The sequence below is a fragment of the Mesoplodon densirostris genome, chromosome 4 (assembly GCF_025265405.1).
Source record: "Mesoplodon densirostris isolate mMesDen1 chromosome 4, mMesDen1 primary haplotype, whole genome shotgun sequence".
In the NCBI taxonomy this organism is placed as follows: domain Eukaryota; kingdom Metazoa; phylum Chordata; class Mammalia; order Artiodactyla; family Ziphiidae; genus Mesoplodon; species Mesoplodon densirostris.
In genome coordinates, this window is record NC_082664.1 from 164,647,589 (window position 1) to 164,669,813 (window position 22,225).

General features: G+C 36.8%; 1 protein-coding gene across 3 annotated transcripts in view; it reads right to left on the bottom strand.

Moving 5' to 3' along the window:
• Positions 1–22,225, bottom strand: part of UPF2 (UPF2 regulator of nonsense mediated mRNA decay) — a 100,231-nt gene that overhangs the window by 56,602 nt on the left and 21,404 nt on the right. For all 3 annotated transcript variants that reach the window (XM_060097604.1, XM_060097603.1, XM_060097605.1), the window contains exons 5-8: positions 14,114–14,311; positions 13,262–13,411; positions 11,897–12,000; positions 6,802–6,887 (exon numbers count right to left, since the gene is read on the bottom strand). In XM_060097604.1, the coding sequence (XP_059953587.1) occupies positions 6,802–6,887; positions 11,897–12,000; positions 13,262–13,411; positions 14,114–14,311 (538 nt within the window). The remainder of the gene's footprint in view (positions 1–6,801; positions 6,888–11,896; positions 12,001–13,261; positions 13,412–14,113; positions 14,312–22,225) is intronic.

Genomic DNA, 22,225 nt, shown 5'->3' on the forward strand with positions numbered 1-22,225 from the left:
TTTTTTCTGTCTCTTTAAAATCTAAAGAATTTAACTGTTGAAAGCTATTAATTATATCTGTGCTCAAAAATGTCTAGAAAAAAATTAATGTGAAAGAACACTGTTACTGTTCAATTAAAGAATACAAAGGTTTTTCTTCATAGGAAACACCAAAGCAAATGATGATTCAAAAAGGAAAAAATAGGGCTTCCCTAGTGGCGCAGTGGTTGCGAGTCCGTCTGCAGATGCAGGGGACGCGGGTTCGTGCCCCGGTTCGGGAAGATCCCATATGCCGCGCAGCGGCTGGGCCCGTGAGCCATGGCCGCTGAGCCTGCGCGTCCGGAGCCTGTGCTCCGCAGCGGGAGAGGTCACAACGGTGAGAGGCCCGCGTACCGCAGGAAAAAAAAAAAAAAAAAGGAGAAAATATAATAAACAAAAGATTGGGATCATTTACTCTGAAATTGACAACCAAATGCTCCGATGACTTTTTCCACAACATTCACGTTCCCAATTCAACAGTGCCATCAAGTGGTGCAACATGCTAACAGATTTCCCAAAACTCAGTTTCTCATTTTTTAGCAAGGGGAGGTCCAATTATACAGTCTCTCACAAAAACTCCAGCAAATGCTCCTAAAAGCTGGATCAGGAAAAGCTGTCCAAGACTTAAGTGAAGCACTTCACCTCTGAAGAATATTCTGTTTATATTAATGTAAAGAGATTCTGAACATACATCCATCTGCTAAAACACGGCAAAATCCATATGGCTTCAAAGTCACTAAAACCAATACCAGGTCCGTCTATATTCAACACAAGGAACTAAGAGATGCTTAGGTACGTTCCCTGATTCTGGCTGACTTTACACCTGAAAGGTTGCTTAGGTGAGGGAACCTCTGGAGCAGCTAGGAATGTTCTCTATCTTGATCTAGGTGTGGATATACACATATACTTAAGATGTAAGCACTTTATGTCATATGATCCAGCAATCCCACTGCTGGGCATACACCCAGACAAAGCTATAATTTGAAAAGATACATGCATCCCTATGTTCATAGCAGCTTGTACAATAGCCAAGACATGGAAACAACCTAAATGTCCATGGACAGATGAATGGATAAAGAAGATGTGGTACATATATACAGTGGAATACTACTCGGCCATTTGTAGCAACATGGATAGACCTAGAGATTATCATACTAAGCGAAGTAAGTCAGACGAGAAAGACAAATACCATATGATATCATATGTGGAATCTAAAATACAACACAAATGAATACATCTATGAAACAAAACACAAACAGGCTCACAGACATAGAGAACAGACCTGTGGTTGCCAAAGGTGAGGTCAGGTGGGGGAGGGAAGGGTTAGGAACTTGGGATTAGCAGATGCAAACTAGTATATATGGGATGGATAAACAACAAGGCCCTACTGTACAGCACAGGGAAATATCAATATCCTGTGATAAACCAGAATGGAAAACATGAAAAAGAATATATACATGTATAACTGAGTCACTTTGCTGTACAGTAGAAATTAACATTGTAAATCAACTATACTTCAATAAAATTTTTTTAAAAGATGTAAGCACTTTATATGAAATTTCAATTATATGTGTGGACAGTTATACTACAAATTAACTGTAGGATGATATATAAATACATAATTAAGGAGGTTTCTAGTAGATTTCATTTCTGTGGATTCCTTCAAATTAACAGGCTAAGAGATATAATGCCAGCCTTTTATGATCTTTTTTTAACCACTATTTATTTAATGAAGGAAGAACACAACCGAAAGTTAAAACAGTGCTTCACATCAGACATTTAAGAACTGTAAAGATGGAATAAATCAATTTTTAGAACTTTTGTGCTGCAAATGATACCAAGAAAGTGAAAGACAACTCACAGAATGAAAGAAACCATCTGCAAATTATATCTGATAAGAGACGTGTACAAAGTATATATAAAGAACTCATACAACAATAATAAAAAGACAAATAATACAACTTAAAAGGAGGTAAAGGATTTGAACAGAACATTTTCCAAAGAAGACATACAAATGGCCAATGATCACATGAAAAAATGCTCAAAATAATTAGCCATTAGAGAAACGCAAATCAAAACCACAATGAGGTAAGATTCCACTACAACACTAAGATGGTTATAATCAAAACGGGGACCATAACAAGTGTTGCTAAGGATATGGAGAAACTGGAACCTTCATACATTGCTGTTGGGAATGTAAAATGCAGCCACTGTGAAAAACAGTTTAGTGGTTACTAAAAATGTTAAACATAGTTACCCTAAAACACAGCAATTCCACTCATAGGTATATACCCAAGAGAACTGAAAACATAGACCACACAAAAACTTGTACACAAAGAGTCACAACGGCATATTCATAATAGCTAAAAAGTGGAAACAACTCAAATGTCCATCAACTGACAAATGGGTAAACAAAATGTGGTATATATCTATACAATAAAATAGTATTCAGCCTTAAAAAAGAAGGAAATTTTAATACATGCTATGATATGGATCAATCTTGAAAACCTACTAAGCAAAAGAAGTCAGGCACAAAAGGCCACATATTTTATGATTTCATTTATAGGAAATACCCAGAATAGGTAAATCCATAGAGACTGAAAGTAGATTAGTGGTTTCTTAGGATAGGGGAGAGAGTGGGCAGGGAGGGAATGGAACTGCCTGCTAATAGATATAAGGTTCCTTTTAGGGGGACAAAAATGTTTTAAAATTTTATTGTTGTGATAGTTGAATATACTTAAAACACTGAACTGTATACTTCAAATGGGTGAACTGTATGGTTATGTGAATTATATTCCAATAAAGCTTTTTTTGTTTGTTTTTTGCTTTTTTTAAAGAAAAGAACTGTAAAAACCTTAAGAGTTATTGAGTTTAGTGCTTCCTAAACCAAACTATACAAACTAGATAAGATAGCTTAAATTCTCTACCACATACACACACATATAAAACCTTCGGGTCCTCACAGTCATAGGCACTCAAGTAACTATTAAATGATTCATTCTGGTTTTTATAGTCGGCTCAGGGTGGAGGGGCTAAATGGATAAAGGAGGGAATCCTGGCCATAGAGAAGAATAAAGACATTCACTAGGATCCATGTCCTTTGGGGGGAGGGGAGGGAGATGCCACACAAAGAGAGAGGTGCCCCTTTTTCCAAAAATGTTTGTGGAATGTTCATGAAAACTGACTATATAATAGGCCACAAGAAAATTTCAAAAAATTCCATAAAGCACAAGTAACACAGTATTCTCTAATCACAGTGCAATAAAAATATGAATTATTAACCAAGCCAGAAAACAAAAAAGTCCCACTACCTGGAAATTTCAACTCTCTCAAATATCTCCTTAGGTAACAATGTAAAAACAAACTGAAATTGGAGAATTTCCAGAAAACATAAAAATAGAAATCACCACACGTCAGAACTAAGAGATACAGCTAAAACCAGGGTCAGAGGACAGCAATATATAATATAAATGCCAAAAAAGGAACAAAATGAATTAAAGAAACCAAAAAAGAAGAAAATAAAGATAAAATTCAAAAATAATGAGTAAGAAAACAATAAAACAGTAGAATAAATACATAGATAATCTAGAGGCTGGGTTTTGTGTGTGTGTGTGTGTGTGTGTGTGTGTGTGTGAGAAAAACTAAAATGAATAAACCACTAGCTAACATAATGAAGAGGAGGAAGAAGAAAGGAAAGGTATTATACAAATACAGGGTTGTTTGTAATGGCAAAGACTGGAAGTCCAAAGTGGTTAAATACAGTACATTCATAAAAAGAAACACTGCAGCTTTAAAAAGAACAAGAGAAATCTTTATGTATAGACATGAAAAGATTTCCAAGATATACTGTTAAGTGAAAACAGTAAAGTTCAGTTCAATAGGTATAAGAAGTTGCCCTTGTGTAAAAAAGCAGTAAATATAAGAATGTTTGCATGTTCTTGCACATGCAAAAGAAACTTTGGAAGGATTCAAGAATCAAGACAGCGGTTTCCTACTGGGAGGAGTAGGAATTGGGTAGATGGGGAGACAAGGATAGGAAAGATACTTTTCAGCACAATGTTTTATACTTCAGTGTTCTGAGTCTTGTGAGTGCATTACTTATTTTTTAAATAAAATTTTAAATTTGCATATGACCAATATTAATTCATCAAATATTTTCAAGCCCTTACTGTGTATCAGACACTACACTTGATGTTGTAGATGTTCAAAATGAAAAGATCTAGTCCTCTTTTAAAGGGCCCATATTTTTACAGTTTCATAGGGGTACAGGCGCAAACCAACACTGACCCAATATGCCTAATGTAATGTGCTGAATTCTTTGTATGTATGAAGACATTAAGTCGAAAGTCTATTAAAGAGCACCTATATATATGTAAGGGAAATAAAGATGGTTGTTCAGAGAAGATAATGCTTACGCTAAGAGTTCAAGACTGGAGATTTTTCAGTGGAAAAATACAGGATATCCCAGATAGAGTAGAAAGCAGAGGCTTGGAAGCAAAGAACAAAGGGTATTAAAGAAATCATTACAGATCAGGATTTTCCAAGAAGAGTGGCTAGAATGACGACTGAAGAAGTTGAAAAGGGGCTAGATGAGAAAAGGCATTGTAAATACCAGGTTACATAATTTTATCACCTTCTGTCTGTGAGGCATTGTGCTCAGTGCTGAGGATAAAGAAGTAACGTGGCCTCCCTGCTGCAGCTTAGTCTAGAAAACAATGTCCAGGGAAACCAAGAAACAGGTTTTTTCAGCAGTTTGATGCATGACCTTTCCTGTCTCTGGTTCTGTTGCCTGTATCAGAAATGCTTTCTACGTTCCCTCTCCTCATCCATCCCTCACCTAGCTCATTCCTTTCTCAGGTCTTGGCTGCTCCAGGCAGCCTTCTCTTACTGCCGAGACTAAGTCAATCAGTTCCCCGTGTTATACACTTCAAAGCATGCTGGGATTCTTCCTGTCAACTGCACTTAGAATTCTCTTTGAACCTGTCTTGTTCACCACTGTATCTCCAGCACTAATCACAGTATAGAGTAGCCCCTTAGTTAATGAATAAATTTTAGAACATAATTTAACCTTTCCTGATCACTCAGGCTGAATATAAGAAACCTAAATTATTATATTTATATATTTCAGGTATATAATAAGACTATGTGGTCTCTTCCTCATAGCTCCAAAAGGATATACATTTTAAGTACTTGTATCTTTATTTTTTTCTCTCCTCTCAAACCATAATTGTCACTTCCTACTACTTTCAAGTCTGTTTCTAGCAGATTCCAACTACTTCTAATTTGCAGCTAACCGCTGAGCTAAGCAGATAAATCCAGTTATAAAGGATGTAACTGGCACAAAACCAAGTAATAGTATATAGTTTTTCAGGAGTTTTCTCTGGGGTGGGGGAGTGGGAAGGAATGGGGATAAAGGGAGACAAGATGCTCTCTTATAAGTAAACTATTTAATATTACTGCATATTTTCTTTTGTTAACAAAGCCTTTTATTTTTGCTAAATTTGGATCATTCTATGCTAGAAGTACAGATAACTGTTACTGCGTTTCTTCATTCAAATAAACAGATGAAAAGAAAACTATGAAAGTAAACACTCCACTGTATAGGTAAAGAAAAGAATCAATTTTAAAAACTGGTCCAAAATATTAAGGAAAAGAATATCTGAGTTTGAAATTTTGAGTTTGAAAGTAGAATGTGTCTCACAATCAAAGGCTTAAAAGTACCTGGCAATATTCTTTTCTTTCTTAGTTGTACATGAAATAATCATGCACCTCATAACTGATGGCACCTCAGATTTGATGAAATGCAGTATATAATTTTACATAATAAAAATAATTCATCTATGATTTTCTCGATTAGATAATTCTGAATTATCTACTCGCTATATTAGCACATTCCATCTCCCTTGTCCCACTAAAATGAAAAAACAAATGCTCATTAATGCTGCTGACAGGAGATAAAAACCAATATAAAGGAAAAAAGTAGTGATTTGGTTTCACTGCGAAATGTTACCATTTAAGAGACCAATGAATGAAATTAAAATTGTGCTTAAGAAATCTTTAGTGAAATCCCTCAGAACCCGTATCTTCTGGGGAAAGTATCTATCTTAGCTATGATGTATGTAATCATGATAATAGTTAACAAAATCCTTTAATTATTCACTGTTGAATAAACAGAAATGGATCTCCTCCAGGTTCCTAAGGTCAACAATCTATGACCTGTTGTGGTCCTAAAATATGCGGGTGAAGTAGGGGTTTTAATTTAGTGTAAGTTAGAGCATTAGAATTCTCTACCAGCATTATTCATAATTTCTTGAATTACCAGCAACATAATCACTAATGTGACTTCCAAGTCTAAACTAGCATAATTACAAAAAAAAACTTGAAATTTTTCATTTAAACACAACTCTTAAAAATTAGATACAATCAATTTAGTCCGAGCTTTCCACAAAATAAAAACTCTCCAAAAAAAGATATACCATTTATTATTTTTTCTCCTCAGAGGCAAAAGTCTAAACAAGTTGCTTCTAGCAATGATTAAGTTATTTAAGTTCCTATAATTCTTAAATTTTTTCTCTCAAAATAACAGGAAAGCATCCCACTAGAGCTCATGAACAAAAATCAATGAGAAGTTCTAGAAAATATGCTAACAACAATGATAAAAAGTTCTGTTGACAAGGGATATTTTCTAAGAGATAAATAAACAAGAACTTAGACCTTACAATCATCATTGCAGGGTAAAAACACTAAGAAATTACTTTTTTTTTTTTTTTTTTTTTTACCTACCTTTGTCTGGGAACTATAAAGAGTGCCCGGACCAGCTTCTTCCTATTTGCTTTTGTGTTCATGTTCATGCAAAAATCCATTGCTGCCTATAGAAGAAAAAGCAAACTTTTTTCTTTAAAAAATCTCCATTTAGCTACTGAAAGCAGAAACCCTGCATGCTACAATGGATTTCTAATAGTTCCTAAACATTTCACAATGGTTTTAAGACACTAGTATTATAAGCATATCCCAAACTTTAAAGATCACTAAGCTTAAACTCCTCTCTCCTTATATATCTCAAAATATATGTTTCATAAACTTTTTAATTGCAACCTAGTGTTAGAAACAGAACTTCAAGTGAGTAGATTGAAGACCCACCATGATATGTTTGGCCAATAACTATATGAAATGTGCAATCCATGCTTTTGATCTCATAAATCAATGTTAATAACAGGAAAGTTTTCTGGTAAAATGTACAAAGTAACAAGAAGCCAGGAACCAAGGAAATTACTAATGCTAATAAGGATAACCAAAAAAGAATAAAGACCAACTACGTATGAGACAAAGACACAGATTATCCCCAGAAACATGTAAAAGTGCTTCAACACTGAGTAAAAATGTTTACTGACAACAATCAGATCTGATAACAAACTAAAGAAACCACATCATAGGACTACAATAAATACCCATAATTATTATTTAGTACAGCAATCCACTATTCTATATTTTAAAAATGAAAATGTGTTCAATATTTCATCAATATGTCTAACATCTAATATAAGTGTAGAAGAAAAGCTATGAGAAGTGTATGTTCCGGGAAGCCATTAGAAAAAAAAACTATGAGTAGTTGGTATTTTTTAAATACAGGTATATATATTTTTTAAACATTATCAAAGATTTTCAATATACATGGTTTAAGAAAATAACAAGTTGAAGTTATACTTTACAAAGAAAAAAACTATTATCAAATATCCTTTTGGGTATCTCAAGTATTTTCCTTCCATAGGTTCACATGATTATTTTATCATTAATCCCAATCTTTAGGTAGATTTGAGGATCAGGTAACAAAGATCCTCAGATTTCCCTACAAGGGGGTTCAACTCTTCAACAATACACTCACTGAAACACCTCCCATTTGATTAAAACTTTTGCTGAAAAAAAATGACACAACTGGGCCTCCCTGGTGGCGCAAGTGGTTAAGGGTCCGCCTGCCGATGCAGGGGATACGGGTTCGTGCCCCGGTCTGGGAGGATCCCATATGCCGCGGAGCGGCTGGGCCCGTGAGCCATGGCCGCTGGGCCTGCGCATCCGGAGCCTGTGCTCCGCAACGGGAGAGGCCACAACAGTGAGAGGCCCACATACCGCAAAAAGAAAAAAAAAAAAAAAAAAAAAATGACACAACTAATGGTGATTAGATTCAAACCCAGGAAACTAACTCACATTGAAAGTATTCACCAAGATTGAAACTGTCACTATTAGTCAAAAGTAAAACCAATGTAAATTTTTTCTTCTGCTTGTAAAGGGAGTATAATAAATTTTATTAAAGTTTATATTTTATAACATTAAAGCTTCTTACAGCTAATTAGAATAACAAAGAGAAAAGCTGAAAATATACTAAAGTTCCTTCAAGTAATTCACCCATATGAAACACTGAAAAATTCTAGACCAGTATAATAAAAATCCCAAAGGTCATGTACTCAGAAAACTGGTCAACACTGGAAAACTTCACACACACACACATACCCCTCAAATCAACATTTTTTGAAAAATATAAAGAAAAAATTTTAATGGCTAATAATGGCCTATGTTTCAACATAAATTAGGAAACAAAAAATAAGATGTACTTCAATAACTATTTTAGAACATTATCCTTTAAAGGGCAATAAACACTTTTCCTACCACAATAATCAAAGGCCAGTTAGATGGAAGAAAACTACAATGCTCAAAACTCTGCAAAGATTAGGAGTTCGTAAAACATGTAAATGCCTGGTACACATAGTGGTGGCTCAATAAATATGTAGAATAAATGAATAAAAGACTATATGAAAACTGCCAGAATTAATAAATTTGAGGAAATTAAAAAGAAAAAAAAAGCTTCACATGTATATTAATTCTTAGATTTAACCAGCCCTGCCCTTTGGGGAGAAATGAAAGCAAAGGAATCACTGGGGTGGTGTCTGTCTGCCCGGGTTACAAGTGCTGCCTGACAACTCAACAAGCAGTTTTTGAAAACTTGTTTCAAAACGTTGTTAAGTAAATGAAAGACAGTTCAACAATCATTTTTTATTTTTTTAAGTAAAAATAAACTCTTCTGATCATCAAATGCATGCAGAAATAAGCATCACCATGAATGACATTACCTGCAGAAGTCACCTAAAAGAAATCTTCACTTCGGGTTATATATTGTTACATAAGTATTGAATTCAAAAGAATTCTTAGATTTTTCTATTTCCCAACTACGTTTCCCTCTTAACCCATTTGGACTTCTGCCAATATAGATGGAAAAAATTCCTTTCATGAGGAAGCTGACTCCCAGGAGGAACCCACTGGGGTGCAACAGGGCAGGGTAACCTCCTATTTTCCATCTGAACCTCCAAGAGCTAACCCAGAATTTGACATATGGTCATTACTGAGCTGGGCACTGCAGGATACTTTCCAATACAGATTCACATGAGATCTTCCCACTCAACTTTCAGGATGGCACTCAAAATGGCTGCAAGTGTGTGGCAGGCATGTCAAGGTATGTCTCATCCTGCTGATATCCAGTGAATATATGAAAATTTAGCAGGGGAAAAATTCAATCATATCCCAACCTTAGGAAAATAAGCAGTTGTTTAAAAGGTAGTCTCCGCTATATTCTACAAATGAAAGAAAAAAAGAGACTATCTCTTCAGAAAACAGACATAAATGTTGTAATTACTAAGTTTTTGAAAACTGTACATTGATCTAATTACTCCAAGAGGTGATTAGCCAATTTGGAACTTTTTTCAAGCCTATTTGATTATATGAATAGTTACTGAAACACATCTAAATTATTTGTAGAAGAGCTAAACAAGCTGAAAGTCAAAAAACAACTTGATGTCTGTAGTACTCTATAGGGAACCCTCAATGCATTATGGGGAGAAAAAAGGATAAAAGATTACATTACACCTTGACTTAAAAATGATTTAAAGCAATGATTTTCAAACTTTGGGTCTCAAGAGTCTTCTACACTCTTAAAAATTATTAAGGACCTGAAAGAACTTTGTTTTTGTGGGTTAATATGTTTATCAGGAGTTACTGTTTTAGAAGTTAAAACTGAGAAATTTTCAAAATATTAATTCACATAAAAATACCAATAAATCTATTAGTTAACATTTTTTGGAAATTTTTTTTAATGAAAAAAAATTTAGTGACAGAAGAGTGGTGTTCTTCTAGAAGATACCTTGGATTCTCATATCTATAGATTCTCGTATCTATTTATGCACTCAATCTGTTGTGACATGTTGTTTTGGATGAAGTATATGAAGAAACTCCAGGGACTTCTCTGGTGGTGCAGTGGTTAAGAATTCGCCTGCCAATGCAGGGGACACGGGTTCAAGCCCTGGTCCGGGAGGATCCCACATGCGGTGGAGCAGTTAAGCCCATGCACCACAACTACTGAGCCCACATGCTGCAACTACTGAAGCCTGAGCACCTGGAGCCTGTGCTCTGCAACAAGCCCACGTGCTGCAACTAGTGAAAGCCTGCACGCAGCAACAAAGACCCAACACAGCCAAAAATAAATAAATAAGTTTATTAAAAAAGAAAAAAGAAACTCCAGTTTCACACATATATGTAGCTGGAAAGGGAGGCATATTTTAATATTGTTTTCAGTAATTATAGATATTCTTTGATACTTCACCAAAACTTGACAAGTGGTAGTTTCTTAACCGTCAGTTGCAATGTGAAATCTGAAACTGTATCTATCAATCAACTTCTCATGCTCTGCTAGATTAAAATCCATTGCTCTATCTTGCACTGAGTGAATTTTTAATATCCAATCAAGATTTTGTTGACCTTATGTACTGGTAATTCAGAACAGTGGTTCACTGAGCTACGCAGATCTTCCGAACACTTACAGTGTTTTTAAATTACATTATTTAACATCACCACTCATCTTATCAGGAAAGTTTCACCAATAAAGCCTCTTCAGAAAAGAACTGGGAAGATGTCAAGCTTATGGTGGTGAACATAAGTTTTCCAAAATTCTAATTTTTGCTGGAAACTCAAATTTGTCCACTGGCAATAAATACTTTTAACTGTTTCCCTTGAAGTGAGAGGCTCACCTGTTCATGTTAGAAAAATGTCTGCTAAACACCCACGTCTGAATAACCACAATTCGTCCATCAGTTCTTTCAAGTAAAAACGGTATTCTATGTAAAAAGCAACTAGTTTAGCTTGCAACTCAATCACACAAATGATTGAGGCAACCTTTTCTCGAGGCAACCTTCAGACAGTATATGTGCTTTACACATCCTTCTTATTTTATCAAGTTAAAAGGAAGTGTACTCGAAGACTGAAATGAAACAAAATTACTCCAATTTTTATGGATTCATCAAAGAGATTCTTAAGTGAAAGTAGCATTGTTCTTTTAATTGATAATGCACAGCAGTGGCTACTAGTACAGTCTGCTACCCATGCGGCTTGATTCGTGTTAAAATGCCAGCAGCTTTACCCATCACCACTTTTGCAAATGTCAAAAACAGTGAAAAAGTGGGGGAAAAAAGATCCAAGTATTAGTATGGAAAGAGTTTTGACCTTACAGACGCCCTGAAAGTGCCTCAGAAGACACCAGGAATCTACAGAGCATACTTTAAGAACTTCTGGTCTAACACAGTATTTCCCACACTGAGGAATCCCTATGTGAAGGGGAGAGGTATCAAGCTAATAGGATTCTAGACAGTTCCACCCCCAAACACAGCATCTACAAATTGGCTACCACTGTATGTGTTTATTTTGAATTCCCATATTAGATTCTATTTGAAGAAATGGTTCATTCTACAGCCACAACAGTCCAAAGACCATAGACGTTCCTAATTCGAGCTATCCTACAAGGTCTACGTGCTTGAGTAAAGTCACACAAAGGCAATCATACCTTGTCTATCAGATCACGGTTGACACAGTTGGGCAATTGCTGGAGAAAAGCATCTACTATGAGCTTGAGATGAGATCCAGTGCTGGCTTCTTCATCCTCTTGTTCTAATATGAAATTCATTTTTAAACAGGTTTAAAAATATATATACATAGACAATATAAGAATAAAAACATCGAGTAAGAAGTTATCTGGGGCATAGATAATCTAGAGCACTTTTCTTACTCATGAAAAAATGAAGCATTTTTTGAGATACTACCCTAGAAAGTGTGGGTATCTTTAGAATCATAACCCTAAGTCACTACTGTCTTTCAGATATCAACTGTAAAAAGGCAAACTTTTACATGAAAAGTCATTTACATGATACGTAATAAGTTGCATGTAGTTTTATAGTAGATCTTCTATTTTTATCTGTCATGCATCCCTTCTCCCATGTCTTCAATTAACAGTACGATCATCGCTTGCCCTCAAAGGCAATCCATGGGATTCTGATGGGGAAGGGTGCTGTCCAAGCACAGACACCACCACTCCTCTCGGCCACAGGACTAGCCAAGTCCTTCCATGAGGCTTATACACAGACAGTGGGACACAAGCCCTCTTTTCTTCTGATGTCACTAACTGGTTTGAGCCAAGGGTAGCCTCCAGCCATGCCTCCCTCCCTTCATGACATGGATAAACAGAATCTGCAGTAGGAAACAATGAAGCCCATAGAGAGACAGGCAATACTGACAGAAGGCATCTTTCTAATGAAGAATCCTAACTAATAAAGAAACTTGATGGGAAGTATTCAGGAAATAATTAACAATGTGCTATTTTTATTACTAAATATAAAACATTACTCAATTATAAAGATAAAATTACCACAGATGAACTGATATACTAATTGTCTTTTTATCTCTCAACTTTCAAATACACTTACGTTAAGACTGTAAAGATGATATCAGAATTAGAATACATTAAGGACAATGCTAGCAAGCAGAGAAGTGTAAGAAATATCTATTAAGATTCAGATTATCACTAAAGTTTGTAGTCACATAATATAAGACATGTAGTATTTCTGTTTCAAATCAAATTCCAAAAAAGTGATGGCCTAGAAACAACAGGAAAACAAGGGATAAAAGAGTAAAGACCCATATACTCAGGCAAGGGCTTTGTGTAGAAACACTAATCAAAACTTGGGAATTCCCCGGCAGTCCAGTGTTTAGGACTCTGTGCTCTCACTGCCGAGGGCCCGGGTTCAATCGCTGGTCAGGGAACTAACATCCCACAAGTTGCACAGTGTGGCCAAAAATAAGTAAAATAAAAAAGACGTTTAAAAAACAAAAAAACAACTAGTCAAAAATTAAAATTTTTGGCAATATTGTTTACCTTGCTCATCAAGAAGTTTCTTTGTAAGATCTTCAGCTTCATCTCCACCCTCTAGCTCCAAAGTGTCATCATTAATCTCTAGGTTCTCCAACTCAAGCTCCAAATCATCAGGACTTGATACCTCCTTATTATCCTTAGGTTCCTTTGCCTCTGTTTGAAATCAAAGAATCAGTACCTCTGAATTAAAAGTCATATTGAAAACCTGCTGCAAAAAACACAAAGACTTGGGCTTCCCTGGTGGCACAGTGGTTGAGAGTCCGCCTGCCGATGCAGGGGACACGGGTTCATGCCCCGGTCCGGGAAGATCCCACATGCCGCGGAGTGGCTGAGCCATGGCCGCTGAGCCTGTGCATCCGGAGCCTGTGCTCCGCAACGGGAGAGGCCACAACAGTGAGAGGCCCGTGTACCGCAAAAAAAAAAAAAAAAAAAAAAAGACTCACAAAATCTGCATCGTTTGTCTTAGAATCTACATTTATACCTGGCAAGAAATTTGATATATTCAGATTTTTTTTAATACATTATGCTCATTGAGAACAAAGACCATAACTTCTTTGATTCTGTATGCCATCTGTTCACTGAAGAAATGAACATATGGATGGATTGATGATGAATTGATGGATGGAGACATACATGGCATGAGGATCTGTGGTAACGATGAGGGGAAGATAAAGCTGATGAGATAAAGTGGACTCAAATTAATTAAGATGTCCATATTATTCTGTCATTCATTTAATCCAGTGACTCAATGTTTGTATTACAAAACTAGTAAATAAAAAAAATTTTTACAAATATTATTTTGAAACTAATCTTTATAGCACTTTAATATAAAAAAATTTGTCCTCCACCATTTACCTTTGTAATCATCCTTGTTGGACTCTTTATTCTGACAACTTTTTTCATTATCTTTAAACAAGATGGCTGGAACAAAAGCTTTCAAATCAATGAGGTTCTCATAAAAATTCCGAGCATCTTCGTCTTCCCATATACCACCTTCCAAGTCATATTCTCCAGGTTTACCAGGTGTAAATATATCAATTCCAGGCCCATGCTCTACAATAAAATAAATCACAAGGAATTAAAACCAATAAACCTTGATTATTTTGATTAACAGACGCTTCTTCAATCCACAAGCACTCTGGACTGTTCATGTAACCATCTTTACCAGAAAATCACAAACTGTGTTTTAAGTAAAGCTCTAAACCAGGACAGACAAGAGGAAAGCGTAGGATAAAGATGCTTTTCTCTTAAATGTTTTAAGCAACTGATATGAGATTAAGTAGCCATTTGATATATTAGGCCCACCTTCATAAAACTTAAAACCAATATAAGAAATACATAAGCCTGGTCATTCCTAAACATCCAGCTTAAAGTCCCACCTCCCCTATGAAGCATTTTTTTAAGATTCGCAACCCTCTGTACCATTTATATCATAATTATCATCACAAGTTTATGGTTTATCTGACCATGAACCCTTAAGAAGCAACACTCCTTTTGGTATCTTACCATAAACCCTTAAGAAGCAACCCTCCTTTTGGTATTTACTTGGTATAAGACAGATTGCCATAAATGGTCAATTGATAAATAACTGAAAAGGAAAGGAAGGAATGATGAGGAAATACATAGATATTTCAGTAGAGAGTGGAAAACCATGTATAACACACACAAACACACACACACACAGAGTCTACCTTACATACAACTACACTTTCTTAAACTCAGAACCTTAAAAGTAACTAATTTCCTACTTCATGATCATGAGACCATTCATGATTTTATCTATCCTCACTGTACATCTCTCCAAACTAGAAAATGATCCTGCAGAATAAAATTCACCCTGAGGGGTTCCCTGGTGGTGCAGGGGTTAAGAATCCTCCTGCCAATGCAGGAGACAAGAGTTCGAGCCCTGGTCCGGGAAGATCCCACATGCCGCAGAGCAACTAAGTCCGTGCGCCACAACTACTGAGCATGCATCTAAAGCCCATATGCCACAACTACTGAAACTCGTGCACCTAGAGCCCATGCTCTGTAACAAGAGAAGCCACCGCAATGAGAAGCCCGCGCACTGCAAGGAAGAGTAGTCCCCACTCACTGCAACTAGAGAAAAGCCCACGAGCAGCAACGAAGACCCAATGCAGCCAAAAATTAATCAATTAATTAATTAATTTTTTAAAAAAGAATCTAACAGAGCAGAAACCAGAATTAAAAACAAAACAAAACAAAACAAAACAAAAAATCCTGAAAGGGACATCCCTGGTGGCGCAGTGGTTAAGAATCCGCCTGCCAATGCAGGAGACATGGGTTCGAGCCCTGGTCCAGGAAGATCCCACATGCTGCGGAGCAACTAAGCCTGTGTGCCACAACTACTAAGCCTGCGCTCTGGAGCCTGCGAGCCACAACTACTGAGCCCACGTGCCACAACTACTGAAGCCCACGTGCCTAGAGTCTGGGTCTGTGCTCCGCAACAAGAGAAGCCACCACAACGAGAAGCCCGTGCACTGCAACTAAAAGTAGCTCCCGCTCCCCGCAACCAGAAAGCCCGCGTGTAGCAACAAAGACCCAACGCAGCCAAAAATGAATAAATAAATAAATAAGTAAATTTATTTTAAATAAAAAATAAAACTGATGGCAGAACTTTTGTCAACTTTGTTACACAGCATTTACATTTACATTGTATTAGGTATTATAAGTAATCTACATGATGATTTAAAGTATACGGAAGGATGTGTGCAGGTTATATGCAAATACTAAGCCATTTTATATGAGGGACTTGAGCATCGTTGGAGGTCCTGGAACCAATACCCTGCATATACCAAGGAAGGACCATAAATGTATTCACAGTATACAATGGGTATTTTCTTATTGAGGATGTAAAATACAAAATACCTTCTTGTATTATAAAAGGACACTTTATAAATATTTCACTCTTAAGATTTTTAAGTAAATAGGATCTTCAGACAGTTTTAAGATTAATAATGTATTAACATTTATCTACCGAAAGTAATTTTTCAAGTAGTTGTTGTGATATGTTAGAATAGTATATTAGTAGCCTTACCAAAAAGGAAGTTTAAAACACCTTCAAAATAATATGGAAAGTAACTCATCTTACAAAATGATAAACAATTTATCTTATAAAACTGCAAAGTAGGCTTTAGTTCTAAGTAACAATTTAAGATAATATACCATTCAAAACAACTAAATTAGCTTAGTTGTTTGGCCTGAGGCAACCCAACACTGAAGCCTACCTGGGCTCTTTGGTGGGGCTAATGGCAGACTCTGGGATGGCTCACGCCAACGAGTACCTCCCAGAACTTCTGCTGCCAGTGTCCTAGTCCTCACGGTGAGCCACAGCCACACCCCACCTCTGCAGGAGACCCTCCAACACTAGCAGGCTTGTGGATGAAAGGCTCTTGGTGCTGCAACCAGAAGTCAGTGCTGTGTCTCTGACGTGGGAGAGCCAACTTCAGGACACTGGTCCACAAGAAACCTCCCAGCGCCACGAAATATCAAATGGCTAAAATCTCCCAGAGATCTCCATCTCAACACCAACACCCAGCTTCACTCAATGACCAGCAAGCTACAGTGCTGCACACCCTATGCCAAACAACTAGCAAGACAGGAACACAACCCCACCCATTAGCAGAGAGGCTGCCTAAAATCATAAGGCCACAGACACCTCAAAACACACCACCAGACGTGGACCTGCCCACCAAAAGACAAGATCCAGCCTCATCCACCAGAACACAGGCACTAGTCCCCTCCACCAGGAAGCCTACACAACCCACTGAACCAACCTTAGCCACTGGGGGCAGACACCAAAAACAACGGAAACTAAGAACATGCAGCCTGGAAAAAGGAGACCCCAAACACAGTAAGATAAGCAAAATGAGAAGACATAAAAACACACAGTAGATGAATGAGCAAGATAAAAACCCACCAAACCTAACAAATGAAGAGGAAATAGGCAGTCTACCTGAAAAAGGATTCAGAATGATGATAGTAAAGATGATCCAAAATCTTGGAAATAGAATAGAGAAAATGCAAGAAACATTTAACAAGGACCTAGAAGTACTAAAGAGGAAACGAGCAATGATGAACAACACAATTAATGAAATTAAAAATACTCTAGAAGGGATCAATAGTAGAATAACTGAGGCAGAAGAACGGATAAGTGACCTGGAAGATAAAATAGTGGAAATAACTGCTGCAGAGCAGAATAAAGAAAAAAGAATGAAAAGAATTGAGGACAGTCTCAGAGACCTCTGGGACAACATTAAACGCACCAACATTCGAATTATACGGGTCCCAGAAGAAGAAGAGAAAAAGAAAGGGACTGAGAAAATATTTGAAGAGATTATAGTTGAAAACTTCCCTAATATGGGAAAGGAAATAGGTAATCAAGTCCAGGAAGCACAGAGAGTCCCATACAGGATAAATCCAAGGAGAAACACGCCAAGACACATATTAATCAAACTATCAAAAATTAAATACAAAGAAAACATGTTAAAAGCAGCAAGGGAAAAACAACAAATAACACACAAGGGAATCCCCATAAGGTTAACAGCTGATTTTTCAGCAGAAACTCTGCAAGCCAGAAGGGAGTGGCAGGACATATTTTAAAGTGATGAAAGAGAAAACCCTACAACCAAGATTACTCTACCCAGCAAGGATCTCATTCAGATTTGATGGAGAAATTAAAAACTTTACAGACAAGGAAAAGCTGAGACAGTTCAGCACCACCAAACCAGCTTTACAACAAATGGTAAAGGAACTTCTCTAGGCAAGAAACACAAGAGAAGGAAAAGACTTACAATAACAAACCCAAAACAATTAAGAAAATGGGAACAGGAACATACATATCAATAATTACCTTAAATGTAAATGGATTAAATGCTTCCACCAAAAGACATAGACTGGCGGAACAGATACAAAAACAAGACTCATATATATGCTGTCTACAAGAGACCCACTTCAGACCTAGGGACACATACAGACTGAAAGTGAGGGGATGGAAAAAGATATTCCATGCAAATGGAAATCAAAAGAAAGCTGGAGTAGCAATTCTCATATCAGACAAAACAGACTTTAAAATAAAGACTATTACAATAGACAAAGAAGGACACTACATAATGATCAAGGGATCAATCCAAGAAGAAGATATAACAATTGTAAATATTTATGCACCCAACATAGGAGCACCTGAATACATAAGGCAAATACTAACAGCCATAAAACGGGAAATCGACAGTAACACATTCATAGTAGGGGACTTTAACACCCCACTTTCACCAATGGACAGATCATCCAAAATGAAAATAAATAAGGAAACACAAGCTTTAAATGATACATTAAACAAGATGGACTTAATTGATATTTATAGGACATTCCATCCAAAAACAACAGAATACACATTTTTCTCAAGTGCTCATGGAACATTCTCCAGGATAGATCATATCTTGGGTCACAAATCAAGCCTAGGTAAATTTAAGAAAACTGAAATTGTATCAAGTATCTTTTCTGACCACAATGCTATGAAACTAGATGTCAATTACAGGAAGAGATCTGTAAACACATGGAGGCTAAACAATACACTACTTAATAACGAAGTGATCACTGAAGAAATCAAAGAGGAAATCAAAAAATACCTAGAAACAAATGACAATGGAGACACGATGACCCAAAACCTATGGGATGCAGCAAAAGCAGTTCTAAGAGGGAAGTTTATAGCAATACAATCCTACCTTAAGAAACAGGAAACAACTCGAATAGACAACCTAACCTTGCATCTAAAGCAATAGAGGAAGAAGAACAAAAAAAACCCAGTTAGCAGAAGGAAAGAAATCATAAAGATCAGACCAGAAATAAATGAAAAAGAAATGAAGGAAACGATAGCAAAGATCAATAAAACTAAAAGCTGGTTCTTTGAGAAGATAAACAAAATTGATAAGCATTAGCCAGACTCATCAAGAAAAAAAAGGGAGAAGACTCAAATCAACAGAATTAGAAATGAAAAAGGAGAAGTTAACAACTGACACTGCAGAAATACAAAAGATCATGAGAGATTACTACAAGCAACTCTATGCCAATAAAATGGACAACCTGGAAGAAATGGACAAATTCTTAGAAATGCACAACCTGCCAAGACTGAATCAGGAAGAAATAGAAAATATGAACACACCAATCACAAGCACTGTAATTGAAACTGTGATTTAAAAATCTTCTAACAGGGCCTCCCTGGTGGCGCAAGTGGTTGAGAGTCCGCCTGCCGATGCAGGGGATACGGGTTCGTGCCCCGGTCTGGGAGGATCCCATATGCCGCGGAGCGGCTGGGCCCGTGAGCCATGGCCGCTGAGCCTGCGCGTCCGGAGCCTGCGAGTCCGGAGCCTGTGCTCCGCGGCGGGGGAGGCCACGGCAGTGAGAGGCCCGCATACCGCAAAAAAAAAAAAAAAAAAAAAAAAAAAAAAAATCTTCTAACAAACAAAAGCCCAGGACCAGATGGCTTCACAGGCAAATTCTATCAAACATTTAGAGAAGAGCTAACACCTATCCTTCTCAAACTCTTCCAAAATATAGCAGAGGGAGGAACACTCCCAAACTCATTCTATGAGGCCACCATCACCCTGATACCAAAACCAGACAAAGATGTCACAAAGAAAGAAAACTACAGGCCAATATCACTGATGAACATAGATGCAAAAATCCTCAACAAAATACTAGCAAACAGAATCCAACAGCACATTAAAAGGATCATACACCATGATCAAGTGGGGTTTATTCCAGGAATGCAAGGATTCTTCAATATACGCAAATCAGTCAACGTGATACACCATGTTAACAAATTGAAGGAGAAAAACCATATGATCATCTCAATAGGTGCAGAGAAAGCTTTCGACAAAATTCAACACCCATTTATGATAAAAACCCTGCAGAAAGTAGGCATAGAGGGAACTTTCCTCAACATAATAAAGGCCATATATGACAAACCCACAGCCAACATCGTCCTCAATCGTGAAAAACCGAAAGCATTTCCACTAAGATCAGGAACAAGACAAGGTTGCCCACTCTCACCACTCTTATTCAACATAGTTTTGGAAGTTTTAGCCACAGCAATCAGAGAAGAAAAGGAAATAAAAGGAATCCAAATCAGAAAAGAAGAAGTAAAGCTGTCACTGTTTGCAGATGACACGATACTCTACATAGAGAATCCTAAAGATGCTATCAGAAAACTACTAGAGCTAATCAATGAATTTGGTAAAGTAGCAGGATACAAAATTAATCTACAGAAATCTCTGGCATTCCTATACACTAATGATGAAAAATCTGAAAGTGAAATTAAGAAAACACTCCCATTTACCATAGCAACAAAAAGAATAAAATACCTAGGAATAAACCTACCTAAGGAGACAAAAGACCTGTATGCAGAAAACTATAAGACACAGATGAAAGAAATTAAAGATGATACAAATAGATGGAGAGATATACCATGTTCTTGGATTGGAAGAATCAACATTGTGAAAATGACTCTACTACCCAAAGCAATCTACAGATTCAATGCAATCCCTATCAAACTACCACTGGCATTTTTCACAGAACCAGAACAAAAAATTTCACAATTTGTATGGAAACACAAAAGACCCCAAATAGCCAAAGCAATCTTGAGAAAGAAAAACGGAGCTGGAGGAATCAGGCTCCCCTGCTTCAGACTATACTACAAAGCTACAGTAATCAAGACAGTATGGTACTGGCACAAAAACAGAAATATAGATCAATGGAACAGGATAGAAAACCCAGAGATAAACCCATGCACATATGGTCACCTTATCTTTGATAAAGGAGGCAGGAATGTACAGTGGAGAAAGGACAGCCTCTTCAGTAAGTGGTGCTGGGAAAACTGGACAGGGACATGTAAAAGTATGAGATTAGAACGCTCCCTAACACCATACACAAAAATAAGCTCAAAATGGATTAAAGAACCTAAATATAAGGCCAGAAACTATCAAACTCTTAGAGGAAAACATAGGTAGAACACTCTATGACATACATCACAGCAAGATCCTTTTTGACCCACCTCTTAGAGACATGGAAATAAAAACAAAAATAAACAAATGGGACCTAATGAAACTTAAAAGCTTTTGCACAGCAAAGGAAACCATAAACAAGACCAAAAGACAACCCTCAGGATGCGAGAAAATATTTGCAAATGAAGCAACTGACAAAGGATTAATCTCCAAAATTTACAAGCAGCTCATGCAGCTCAATAACAAAAAAACAAACAACCCAATCCAAAAATGGGCAGAAGACCTAAATAGACATTTCTCCAAAGAAGATATACAGATTGCCAACAAACACATGAAAGAATGCTCAACATCATTAATCATTAGAGAAATGCAAACCAAAACTACAATGAGATATCATCTCACACTGGTCAGAATGGCCATCATCAAAAAATCTAGAAACAATAAATGCTGGAGAGGGTGTGGAGAAAAGGGAACACTCCTGCACTGCTGCTGGGAATGTGAATTGGTACAGCCACTATGGAGAACAGCATGGAGGTTCCTTAAAAAACTAAAAATAGAACTACCATAGGACCCAGCAATCCCACAACTGGGCATATACCCTGAGAAAACCATAATTCAAAAAGAGTCATGTACCAAAATGTTCATTGCAGCTCTATTTACAATAGCCAGGAGATGGAAGCAACCTAAGTGTCCATCATAGGATGAATGGATAAAGAAGATGTGGCACATATATATAATGGAATATTACTCAGCCATAAAAAGAAACGAAATTGAGTCATTTGTAGTGAGGTGGATGGACCTAGAGTCTGTCATACAGGGTGAAGTAAGTCAGAAAGAGAAAGACAAATACCATATGTTAACACATATATATGGAATCTAAGAAAAAAAAAAACGGTCATGAAGAACCTAGGGGTAAGACGGGAATAAAGAGAGACTTACTAGAAAATGG